Here is a 13209-nt window from a genome sequence, read left to right on the forward strand (position 1 = left end):
AGATTTATAATACAATAACCAAATAGCCCTAAAACTTTAATTCTTTAGAAATCCAACAATTTTATCTACAGCCGATACAAAGACGTTTCTATGTGAATGATGCCAATGTCAAACCCTATATGAGTGTTAAAGAAATCTTGTTCGCAACTTCTCATCACGAAAAAGCCACTCCTTTGAAATATAAACATACACTGATTTTATTTTCACTACGCCAAAGACCAATAAAGCGTGAGAAAGAGATATGTGAACCTATATAAAAAATATTTTTCTCACCACAACGCTTAAGCAATATTTGCACAAAATATCGTATTTATTGGCACCTACATATTTGTTACGTTTATATATTCATTTTTCTTGTTATAAATACATATATTTCATAGATAGATGTAAAATGATTAAATTGAAATATATCAATTTTACTTTTATTAGTAGTATATCGATGATTTTACTATTACAGCACACATACGCAGATAAGCATTAGTCATGATTTAAATCTGACATTGTGTATTTTGAGGTCCTATATCTAGGCGGTATAAGGGTGATATTCCACTCGTCAAATATCTTTGTCCAATGTACATTTGATCAAATAAATTGGATGACTTCATCCAATTTACTAGCAGCAACGATATTTGATCAAAGATTTTTTCAGGTAGAACACGGTTCCAGGTTAAAAAAAACGCCAAGAACAGTCGCTCCAGGATCTTAAATTTTCTCAACTTTGGAAATTATAAAGAAATCTTGGACAAAGATATTAGACAAGTGACAAATGTTGGACGAAGATTATCGTGAAAATGCAAGTCCGCTCTGAAGTTGTTCCGAGCAGGTGTAGTCATACAATTTGATATAGCGACGCGATTCATTTCTATATTCAGAGCGGACTAGCAGTTTTACGCGCACTATACCAACTTTAACCGGACATCTGTTTCAGAACGGTCGCGTGCGTCCCCGTTTAGGCGTCCGTTTCGCGGAGACGTCGCTGACGGTGGCAGCCGACCGGCTGGAGGTGCCCCGGCCACGTGCGCCCGCCTGACAGCCGCCCGCGCGCCTCCACTGCGCCCGCCACGAGCGCTGCCGGGTGCTCAGCGAGTATTACAAGAGCCGCGCCACGCCGGTGTGAACCGGATTACACTGGTTACTATGGCGTTATACGAACTGTGTACACGGACAAAAGTTCTCTATTGACAAACATGTTCTGTTCTTTATTAGTGAAAGCTAAGAAAGCTTTCTTTCTTTCTTCATTGGCAGATAATTTTTAAAGCTTACAAAGTAATAGAAAACGATGTGATTCTGTAATAATTTAACGGCATGTACTTAAAATTTTAAATATTTTGTAAATAAAATGTTACGACTATGTAAGTGGTGCAGAAATTGTCAGAATACTATAAGTTATGACTATTAATGTGACGGAGTATTGAACGAAATATTTTCAGTTTATAAACTGTGTAGATTTATTACTTTAATATGATAATTATAAAGCTCTAAGCTATATAATATAATTATCTAAGAGCATTATAATTATCATATTACAGTTAATCTGTAAATATTAATCTGTGTGTGTTAGGAATATCTATGTGTATGAATACATAGATCATACATAAATACTAATTACACTTGCGCATACAAAAAGGTATCCTATCTTCTTTTTCTTACCTATGCTAATAGGAGAGAGGCTTCTGTTAATTTCTCCTTCCTTACATGCGCCCATACATTTGTACATACATAAGAAATAATAATAACTTGCTTTAATAGCTTTAAGTAGCTATAATTGCTTCAAGATTGCGGTGAACGGAAGCGTGAAAGTTTACCCGAAAGTTCTCAAAGTGTGAAGTCTGTTCAAAGTCGACGTAATGGACTGTGACCTATTTATCATTCTAAACATTTAACCGTAGGAAAGTCTCGTGTTAACAATAAAGATGATAACTTTAGTGTTTTACACACAAATATAAATACAGATTTGGGGGTCTATGTCCAGCAGTGGACTGTTAAAGGTTGATGGATGGATGGATAAATACAGATATCAACTCTACAATGAAATGGAGCAGAACTAAATTGGAATTTTATAGTTTACAGATGTACAGGAAGTCCCGTAAGTAACACGACAAACTTAGGGAGAACATAGGCTAGAGGCTGACTCTCAGAGAAAAAGTTATATTAGTAAAAGTGTCACTGTTTTTGAACTATCGATATTTTTTTTCTTTGAGAGGTCCGCTCTAACCTATATTTTCCCCACGTTTGTTTTGGTACTTACGGGACGTCCTCTATATCTGTAATCTTATCAAATGAGAGTCATCTTGAAGGTCCTGAAGTTATGTAATAATATAGTCACATAAAAGATACAGAGTTACGATATAACAACTATACGTAAGTAAGTTCACACTAGTGATTAGTAGTATTATAACTACACAAGTATCTCCGTTATTCGACTTAGACTGTAGTATCAAATGAGACACTTATTACTTTAATGTAATGTTATAAAAATGCGATATCGTCATCCAAGCTTCTTATTAACGAAGATAACACTATTAACTTCCAATTTAGTTGTACTCTATTTCATATTAGTCAAAGATTCCACATGATAATGATCGAATTTTGCCCACTAGGACATCTGAATATTAAAAAAATACCTAACACTAGCACGTCGCTACCAAACAAAAGGAAAGAAAATCGCTGGACTTACAAAATACAAAGAACTAAACTGTTTGTCTTTCACTTTGTATATATAGATATAGTCCGATTCATAATTAGGTGTCCAAAATGTAAACAAAGGTGTTGAAAATATGTGTCAAATGGCAGTTTCTTATTTTTGACAATATTAAATTAATACATCGATAATAAAATAATAATCTAAATAAATTAAAATCAATTCACATTTTCCAATATTTATATTAACTCAATTTCATTTCATACAGTAATAATAATAAAAAACAACATTTATGAGAGAAAATTAAATTTGATAATGGTCACACAATCGGCATCCAAAACATTTTTTGTGCCGCCATTTTTAAGTTTCGTAGTTGATATTATTCATTTTCGTGATCGTGATCGAACTCGATTTTTTTCTAGTTTTCTTAGCGCGTTTTTTTAATTGTGTACAGTTATTAAGTTTTTGTTTTATGTTCTATTTTGTGAAATTTTTCGTTTCTTGTTAATTTGTTAAGGTTTGCAATGCCTGTAATCGAATTTTGACAATGACATTTCTTTGTTTACATTTTGGACACCTAATTATGAATCAGACTATAGAGGCTTGTTCCTTAATTAGTCTTAAGAGAAAACTACGCGTCACTCTGAAAATCAATTAGTGGCACTACCAGCTTGGTTATATAACAATTAAGGAGGACTGAAGTTTAATGTATGTATGTAGGTATGTCTGTATGTAGTTTGTGAAGTATACGTGTGAATCCATACAGGGAATGGTCCAAGTTTTGTATTGTATTAAATGTATGTTATAACTTTACTAAATTACAAATGTTAGAACAGATGGTTGTCGGTTATTAATAAACAATTTATCCAATGTTTTGACTGCCAATTATCGAAATTTGACTAATACGAGAGGTAGAGAATTATCAAAGATTGGTAGTTCGATCTTTAGTAGCCAAAAATCGGATAGAATGGTTATGAATAACAGACATATAGAAATGAATGCAGATGCAAACTCAAGTGATATAAAAAAAAACGTTCGGCATTTATTTAACAGATATACGAAAGTAATCGGAGTCCAAACGAAGCCAAGGTCACAATGTATATAGCAGAGTCAAATCGGAGTTAGGAGAAAGCCAAAAGTCATATTTTTTTTAATAATTCCACAATACACAAAGCACACACACACAAGTAAACACCACGAAAGAACAAACAAAAAGATTTTTTACTGCCAAATCTGTCAGTTGTAATTGTACGTTTAAAAATTACAAACACTCTTTTACATTTTTATCAATCCAGAATTTAAACATAACTTATGTTGATAAAACATATTATTTGGATAATGTAGTAATATATTTTTGAATACAATTTAATAGGAATATAAAAAAATACTAAACAATTTTTTAAGATTTCCGCACAGATTATAAAAAAATATGTATTACTGCCATCTATACATTACGGAATTTCTCGATTCGGTCGCCGCGCTCAAAGCCCGCGATAAAAGCTTAAAATGTCACAACATATTGAAAAATACTTTTTTACTGTGAAGATCATAAAAAAAAATTTTTACTAGTTTATACAACCAACCTCATATTAGTTAATTGTGATATAAAAATTCCTAAGTAATTGTGTATAACTAAATTTTACAATACAACATACAAACTCCATTTATTTGTTGGAATTCACGTTATACCCAACACCTAAAGTACTAATTTAAAAACAACAACTTCTAAAAATATTCACATTATGTATATCCACTTTTGGGAGTGTATTGTTTCTTTAAGATAACCCTACAATCGGCGAAGATATCGCGTTAAAACATGAACATAAACTGTTATGTTAGAAAACTCATATGAATTTTCATAACATAACAGTGAAACTCATGGTACACTATGAAAACTCATGGTAAGGGTCAGTACCCTTACCATGAGTTTTCAAAACATCCCACAATTTAATTTTACATTACGTTTACTCAATGCATTATTCTGTTTTGTTTGTTCAGTAGACTGAGTAAACATAACAATAAGTAAGTGCTCAAGTCTTTTTATCTACCTCACATGTTCGCAAAAAAAGAGAAACAAACCATAAAGCGCCATTTGTCAATTTAGACATTTAATGTTACGTTACTGACACTATAGTTCTGATACAATCCGCTAGGGGCGCTGATTGGAAATTGTATGGGCAAATACGTAAACAAATACCGTTATATTTGTCAAAACGTAAAAACTCATGGTAAGGGAACAAAACAAAACATGAATAAAACATGAACAGAAGAAAAATACAGACAATTGAATACTTCTTTTCTTGTCAGTTAGTAAGTTTTAACTAAATCAAATATAACATTTCCTTAGCCTTTATGCTTTATTGTCTTTAAATCTTAATTGTAATCTACCTGGGTCTCTTCTCTAATCTAACACCCGTCAGTATTGTATCAAGTCTAACTTATTTTGGCTTACTAAAGTTCAAAATTTTAAAGTTTTTTTCTGAACTTTGGTAGGCAAAAATTAGTTAAAATTGATGATTACTACGGGTAAGAGATGTTACCTGTGCTTATTGTTATATTCAATGTGAAGTAAGCTATTTAAATCTATACATATTTGTGTAAAATTGTAATTAAGTGACGATATACTGTTACTATTTCATTTCATCGCAAAAATATAGAAAAATAACAGAAGAAAGTTAATAATAAAATTAAATGTTCAATGTTAACATCGAAATAAAAGAAATTAAAACAGAACTTTTTTGTTTTATTTACCTGATTTAAGATTTAAAGTTAAGCCTTCGTTTGTAGTGTATACAGGGATTAATTTTTCAAGTGTGCGTGAATGTCTAAATCCAAAACTAAGTTTATGCAATAGCGATAAATGCTGAAAGAATTATGATGAAAAAATCTGCATATTTAGGTGTTTATAATCTATTTCTCGATTCTGGGAAATAATATAATAAAACAAGACAAACTAGACCTATTAAAAAACCTTATCTAAATGTTTTTTCGATATCTGTCGTCGTATGTCGATTACTTTCAAAATAGATAGTTAACAATACAAAGCAATAGATCAGTAGTATACTACTAGCAGTAGTACTAATCTATGTACAAAGCTATAATAAATTTCCCATTTCTTTTGAAAATTAGATCTTTATAAAGGAAATCTTTAAAATGATAAAATTTGGCTATCCACGCGCCCTTGGCATTGGAATTCACCCCATACCTATACTAAAAACCAGATACCTACTTGAAATTTTAATTTAAAGAAAAAGAAGAAAAAATATAAAAATTATATTCAATGTGAAATGCCAATTTGTTTCTAACACCATTCATTATAAGTATCAGCTCTATAAAACTGTGTAATAAACGATATAAAATTAGCATTACGACGTATATTTTTACTAGGTGACGATACAAAGTGTCGGATGTACGAGTCAGATGATTTACCGTCATGGGTAAATCTTAAGCACAACTCTAGTCTAATTTTCACTTATAATACTAAATACTAAACTACAGTTATGTATAGTCTGATTCATAATTAGGTGTCCAAAATGTAAACAAAGAAATGTCACTGTCAAAATAAGATTACAGGTATTGCAAACCCTTACAAATTAACAAGAAACGAAAACTTTCACAAACTCAACAAAAGACAAAATTTTAATAACTGCACACAATTTAAAAAAAACGCGCTATGAAAACTAGAAAATATTAGAGTTCGACCACGATCACGAATATGAATAATATCATCTACGAAACTAAAAAATGGCGGCACAAAAAATGTTTTGGATCCCGATTGTGTTGCCATTGTCACAATTTAATTTTCTACCATAAATCTTGTTTTTTATTATTATTACGGTATGAAATGAAATTCAGGTAATATAAATATTGGAAAATGTGAATTGATTTTAATTTATTTAGATTATTATTTTATTATTGTTGTATTAGTTTAATATTGTCAAAAATAAGAAACTATCATTTGAAACATATTTTCTTGATAGGTCAACACCTTTGTTTTCATTTTGGACACCTAATTATGAATCGGACTATAGTGTATGTGAATGGTCTGTCGTGTCATGCTTATACGCCGCACACTGTAGCATAGAGAGGGAGCGGGGCATACCCCCTCTCCCTCACACATTTATTCATTCTGCTCGGAGCTGCCAGACAGGACAGACGTGCGCGTGTGGTGTATACAGCAGTGAGCCGATACTTATACTCAATACTCAATACTCAATTCTTTATTGCAATCATGGTTTACAATTGATCTATAAAAATCATTTACAATTCTAGGAACACATGAACCCACAATGGGTGTAGCAATGAATATGAGAGCGGCCGATTTATATTAACAATTAAACATTGATATCAGATTTACAAAATTATTTAATTTGATTAGCATTTATTTCTTTGTTAATTATTATTATTTTTATTTTATTTTTCATATATTAGTTTTCCAAATATTCGCTTAATTTGTAATATGCATTTTTTATTAAAAAATCCTTTAGGTTGACGTAGAACTCCTTGTCGTTTTTGGCTGATCTTATTTTTTCGGGCAATTTATTATAAATTTTTACGCACATGAAATTGGGACCAGTGCTATAAATTTTAAGTTTGGCAGTTGGAAATAACAATTTGTTTTTCTGTCGACTCTGATAACGTTGAAGGCACTCTTCTCGTTTTTGAAAAAACTGCGGATACTGCTTTACAAATTTGCATACTTCTATAATGTATACTGCTGTCAGTGTGAGTATTCGATTTTTAATAAAATAAGGTTTACAACTGACGGGTTCCTTAATATTTTCTAGGATACGTACGCATTTTTTTGTAGGGTGAAAACATGATGGGCATCCACACTATTTCCCCAAAGTAGAATGCCGCATTTGAGCCATGCATGTGCGTACGCATAGTATGCGGACAGGGTGGTTTTCAAGTTTGTTGCTTTTCTTAATTCTCTGAGTGCATATATAAAATTTGATAATTTAGATCGAATTAATTTTACGTGCTGTTTCCAGTTAATATTTGAATCAATTTGTAATCCTAATAGAGTAAATATGTCAGTAGATTGTATTATTGAATTATTAAATGTAAAATTTATGTCAAGAGGTTTTTGATATGGTCTAAATTGCATTATTTTAGTCTTTTGGAAGTTTATGTCAAGATTATGGTCATTCATCCAGTCAATTATATTATTTAGAATGTCAGTAAGATTATTATTTAAATTAATATTGTTATTACAAGATGTTAATAGTGAAATGTCATAAGCAAATAGTACACAAAAGTTATTTAATACTTTTGGAAGGTCATTTATATATAATAAAAATACAATACATCCAAGGACACTTCCCTGCGGGATTGAATTTTTTGTTTGTATAATTTTTGATTTAATATTATGGATTTTCCCGATATTAGGTTCGAAGTACCTACTCTATTTCTACAATCTGTTTTCGGTTGTGCAGGTAAGATTTGAACCAATCATACGATATTCCTCGTATACCTAAATGGAACAGTTTGTTTAATAGTATTTTAAATTGTACTTTATCATATGCTTTCGTCATGTCTAATAATATTCCTATAGCGTATTTTTTATTATTTATTATGTCAAGCACTTGTTGCATATATTTGTAGATGGTCAATATTGTTGAACGATTTTTCCGAAATCCGTTTTGAGACTCGTCATAAATATTATATTTTTCACAAAATAGATTGAGCCGTTTTTGCATTGCTTTTTCAAAAAATTTTGAAGATGTGGGTAGTAGGGCTATTGGTCTGTAGTTATTAGGGTCTGTTTTGGATAATTTTTTGTGTACTGGCTTTATCAGAGAAATTTTAAGTAAGTCTGGAAAAGTCCCCTGTGATAATGATTGGTTGATCAATAAATGATAAGGTAGGGTTAGCTCATCCGCACAGTTTTTAATTAGAATAGGTGGCAGCTCATCCACACCATAGCTATATTTACTTTTAAGATTTTTAATTATGTGAAGTACTTCGCGCGGTTCGACTGGGCTCAGAAACATCGTATTTTCAACACGGTGCATCTGCGGGCGTCCGGTAGGTGCGCGTGCGCCTACTGCACTGTCGGCACCTCCTACCGACGCGAAGAACTCGTTAAAATGATTCGCCACTATACAAGGGTCCGACGTTATATCGTTATGGATTTTTAGTTTTATGTTGAAGGTGGTAGAACCCTTTGTGGTTCGACTCCGGCGGCACCACCGCCACACCTATTTCTACCTAATAACAGCAGTGTTAGGCGCTGCTGTGTTCCGGTTTGAAGGGTGTGGTAAGGGAGACAGACTTTTCCGAGGCGTTCCAGCTTAGTCCTCAGGGGTAGCGGCGCATCTGTGGCCGACCTCAGGTAGGAATATCCAATCCTATCTGGAGTTGATTACAGATGTCCATGGGCGGTAGTAGCCCCGTCAGGTGGACTGCATGCTCGTCTACTATTCTTAAATTATAAAAAAAAAAAATGTTATTCTTTGTTTTTTTTATATTCTTATTTGTACGTTATTTAATTATTTTCCACATGGTCTTGGTTTTGTTACGATATTTTTCCATTTCAGCTATATATTGATTACGTTTTGAATTTATAACTGTTTTTTTTAATATTTTTGTGTATTGGTTGTAATAGTTAATAAGAACGGGATGTTTGCAATGATTAACTATTGATTTTAGTAGCCGTTTATTTTTACATGAGATTTTTTTACCACGGGTTAGCCATGTATATTTTTTATTTTGTTTTAATATTAGTCGTTTTCTCGGAATACATTTGTTTAGTATTTCTTGTAAAATTTTATTAAAAATAGTGTAATTCTCGTTTACTGTTTTTTTATTATCTAATACAGTTGGCCAATCTATAGATTTTAGGCAATTTTTAAATTTGTTTATATTTTGTTGGTTAAATATTCTTTTTTCTATTTCCCATTGTACATATTTAATTTCTGTATCAAATAAGCTTTTTATTTTTACGATTACTCCTTTATGGTCTGAGAACCCATAATCGTAGACGTATGTGTGCAAATTATTTTCATGTATATTTGTAAATAATAAATCTATGCAAGAGGATTTGTCTTTTGTTACACGGGTTGGTTCATTTACATATTGTTTAAAATTGTACTCTAACATTAATTGTAGTAATGCAGTTGATTGCTGATTATTTTGTAATATATTTACGTTGAAGTCGCCGCCGATAACGATATTCATATGATTATATTTTTTATTTAGTAATTCTAATATTTTTATCAATTGGCTATAAAATAAATCGGTCTCTCTGCTATTCCAGTATATAACAATTATTAGTAAATTCAGTTTAGGGACACTGGTTGCACTAACTTCAATTATATATTCGATTGTCATATCCTCTATATCTTTTCTTTCGGTAAATTCAAAGTCGTCTCTCAATAATATGCATACCCCACCTCCTGCGTGGTTTAGTCTACAGAAGGATGAGGCGATGTTGTAGCCGTGACAATTTATGAGTTTCAATTTTTCCGAAGATAACCATGTTTCCGTAATACATAACGCGTGTTTCGTAGGTTTTTCTTCAAGAAATGCCTTTATTGTAGGAACTTTATTGTACATACTTTGCATATTTTGGTATAATATGTTAAAGTTATTTTCTTTGTGAGCGAAATGTATGCCGTTTTAGAGTCGTGTTTTGTTCGGTTGTGATGTGTACGGAGTTATTATTGTGGCTGGCAGGGCTGTGGATTGTTGAAGACCCGGGTTGATTTTGTTGAAGCGGTTGAATTGAATGAAGGTGAGTTGAATTGTCAATTTTACCATTTATGATTAATTTATTATTTTTTATAATTGCGTGATGTCCATTTTTTCTTGCTTCTCGTAAATGTTCCTGTAGGTTCCTTCTGTGATGTAATGCGTTTTCGTCGAGGTATTCTGATATATACAGTCCAGTATTTTTAAGGTATCGTCCGTTTTGTAAAATAAATTTGGTCATTTTCTTACTGAGAAGCTCAACTATAATCGGTCTACATAGAGATTTTCTACCAATTCGGCTTACTTCTTCAATGTAGCCGGTCAGGTCTACGTAAAATAAATCTTGAAAGATATTGACTATTCTGTACATTAGGTGATTTTCTGTTTCGTGATCATATTCCGATAGGCCATATAATACAAATCTCTTTGAGTTGTCCATAATGATAGATTTTTCTTTATCCGATGTATTTATATTGATATTATTCAATTTATTTTGTAGTTGTCTTACTTTATTTATTTATTTATTTATTTATTTATTTATACATACATAGGCTTAAAACTAACATTACAGGTAACCCCAAGTCGTTAGTTCTCCTAATTTCAAATTATACAATTAATCCAAAAAAACAATTTCACAAATTCAATCAACTATAAAAACAATAATTCAATGTCATAATAACTATTAAATATATTAAATGGTTATCGTAAAAAAATAATCACCGAGAAATAATAAATTAATTAATTGCAATTATAATAACAATTCATTTATAACAATGTCAAACAAAAATAAAAATAAAATCAATACATAATTCCATGTCAACAATAATAAAATAAATAAGGAAATAAATTGAATATCGTTACAAGTCACAAATAGAATTAAATATAATTAAATACAATTAATTTGATGCAACACTATACGCAACCCTCGTGAACTCATTCAGTGTACAGCTAAAGATGTCAATACGGTCTGCAACCGTGTTTAGCGTGCGCAGCGCTCGCGTGAGCGGCGCCTCGCGCAGCAAGTTAGTGCGTGCGCGCGGCAACGCCAGCAGCTGTGGCCGCCGACGCTGTCCTGCTGCGTCATCCAACACACACAGCTTAATCTCTTCCAGGATGGCTGGACTTTCAATTTTCCCCCGTAATACCTTGAAGAGGTACTTGGCAAGGAAAACTTCACGCCTCGTGTCCAGTTTACTGTATCCCACCATGCCGAGCACGAACAACGTTGGATACAGAAGTGGATACCCAGGATACACACCATATAATTTTGAGTACAGGAACCGACAGAATTTGTTTTGGATGCGTTCCAGCATCGATTTGTACTTGATCTCACAAGGAGCCCATATAACCGAATTATACTCCAAGTGACTTTTTACCAAAGCTTCATATAAGGCACGCAGAGCACTAAAGTTGGTAAAGGCGCTTGATTGCCTTAATATGAAGCCAAGGTTTTTGTACGCTTTTTTGCATACTTCGGCTATATGGTCTCGGAAGTGAAGATCAGCGGTAAATCGGACGCCCAGATCCTTAACCTCTGTAACGCGCTGCAGCGGCTCACCATCGATGTGGTACAGATGGTGCCGTGGAGCGCGCGCTCGGCTGAATGATAAAACGGAGCACTTGGCCACGTTGAAGTACAGCTTGTTCTCGTGACTCCATTCCACTATCCTATCTATGTCACGCTGTAAGCTAGCGTGGTCGGAAATATCACCCACTTCACGAAACAATTTCAGGTCGTCAGCAAATAGGAGGCATGTTGACTCATGGATCACCTCCGGCAAGTCATTGATCATAATGACAAACTGGAGGGGGCCCAAATTACTGCCTTGGCTGACGCCTGATCTTGTTAGGTACTCGTCCGAATGACATCCGCCACAGTCGACATACTGACGTCGGTCCCGCAAGTAGCTGGCGAAGAATGATAGCGTGTGTGGCGTACAGCCCACGCCGGCCAGCTTTGCGAGCAGGACGTCGCCATCGACTGTATCGAATGCCTTCCTGAAGTCGAAGTAGGCGACATCCACCTGCCGTCCGGCATCGACCACCGGCACCACCCGCGACATTAACTGTAACAAGTTCCCAGCGGTCCCCCGCCCCGGACGGAAGCCGTGCTGAGCGTCGGACAACTGGGATCTAACTTGAGCTTGCAATGAGTTATGAATGGCGGACTCGAATACCTTGGCTGGAGTACATAGAAGTGCGACCGGTCTGTAATCGCCCGGCTCTGGACCCCCCCTTCCCTTCGGCACCGGCACCACCCGGGTGAGTTTCCAACAGTCTGGAAAGGTCGCAGACTCTAGGCAGACGTTAAAGACGTGCAGCAGAGGCTCCTCCAATGCGGAACGGCAGTCCTTGAAAATAAAAGGCGGGATGCCGTCGGGCCCTACCGAACGCTTCGGCGGGAGTCGCGCAAGCGCGCGACGCACATCCGCCAGCTCCAGGCACTTCACATGTACGCGAGCAGTGCCCCCCGCTGCCCCTGCCATCGCGCTACTTCTTCTTCTAATCTTTGTTTTTCTTCGTCAAAGTTTTTGATCATTGTATTTATAGTGTTTATTTGTTTATTGATATTTGACTGTTCCTTTAATATTGTATTCGTCTTTTTATTTACATCTTGAAGTATTTTATCAGTGGTTAGCTGTATTTCATTTTGTATAGTGTATTTTATTTCGCTTAAAATTAATTGTTTATTTTCCTCAAGTTTTTTATCCAATAAGAAGGTAATCTTTTCTAGTATAGGGTTGTCTTTGCATGGGGACTGCTCGTGTTAATAGTTATGGGTGATTTTGGTTCTGGGGTTGTGTTATTATTTTCAATTGATTCTACGGAGTCGTTAATTAACGTAGCTATACTTTCGGCGTTTGATGACTGAT

General features: G+C 34.0%; 1 protein-coding gene across 1 annotated transcript in view; it reads left to right on the top strand.

Moving 5' to 3' along the window:
- Nucleotides 1-1499, top strand: part of NGR-A29 (neuropeptide receptor A29) — a 99554-nt gene extending 98055 nt beyond the window's left edge. The window contains exon 8 of the mRNA XM_073082251.1: nt 929-1499. Coding sequence (XP_072938352.1) covers nt 929-1030 — 102 coding nt within the window. The 3' untranslated portion in view covers nt 1031-1499. The remainder of the gene's footprint in view (nt 1-928) is intronic.
- Nucleotides 1500-13209: the final 11710 nt, after the last annotated feature.

Source organism: Epargyreus clarus, unplaced genomic scaffold, assembly GCF_041222505.1.
Source record: "Epargyreus clarus isolate Ecla_fem2 unplaced genomic scaffold, WU_Ecla_fem_2.2 ptg000017l, whole genome shotgun sequence".
NCBI classification, from domain to species: Eukaryota; Metazoa; Arthropoda; class Insecta; order Lepidoptera; family Hesperiidae; genus Epargyreus; species Epargyreus clarus.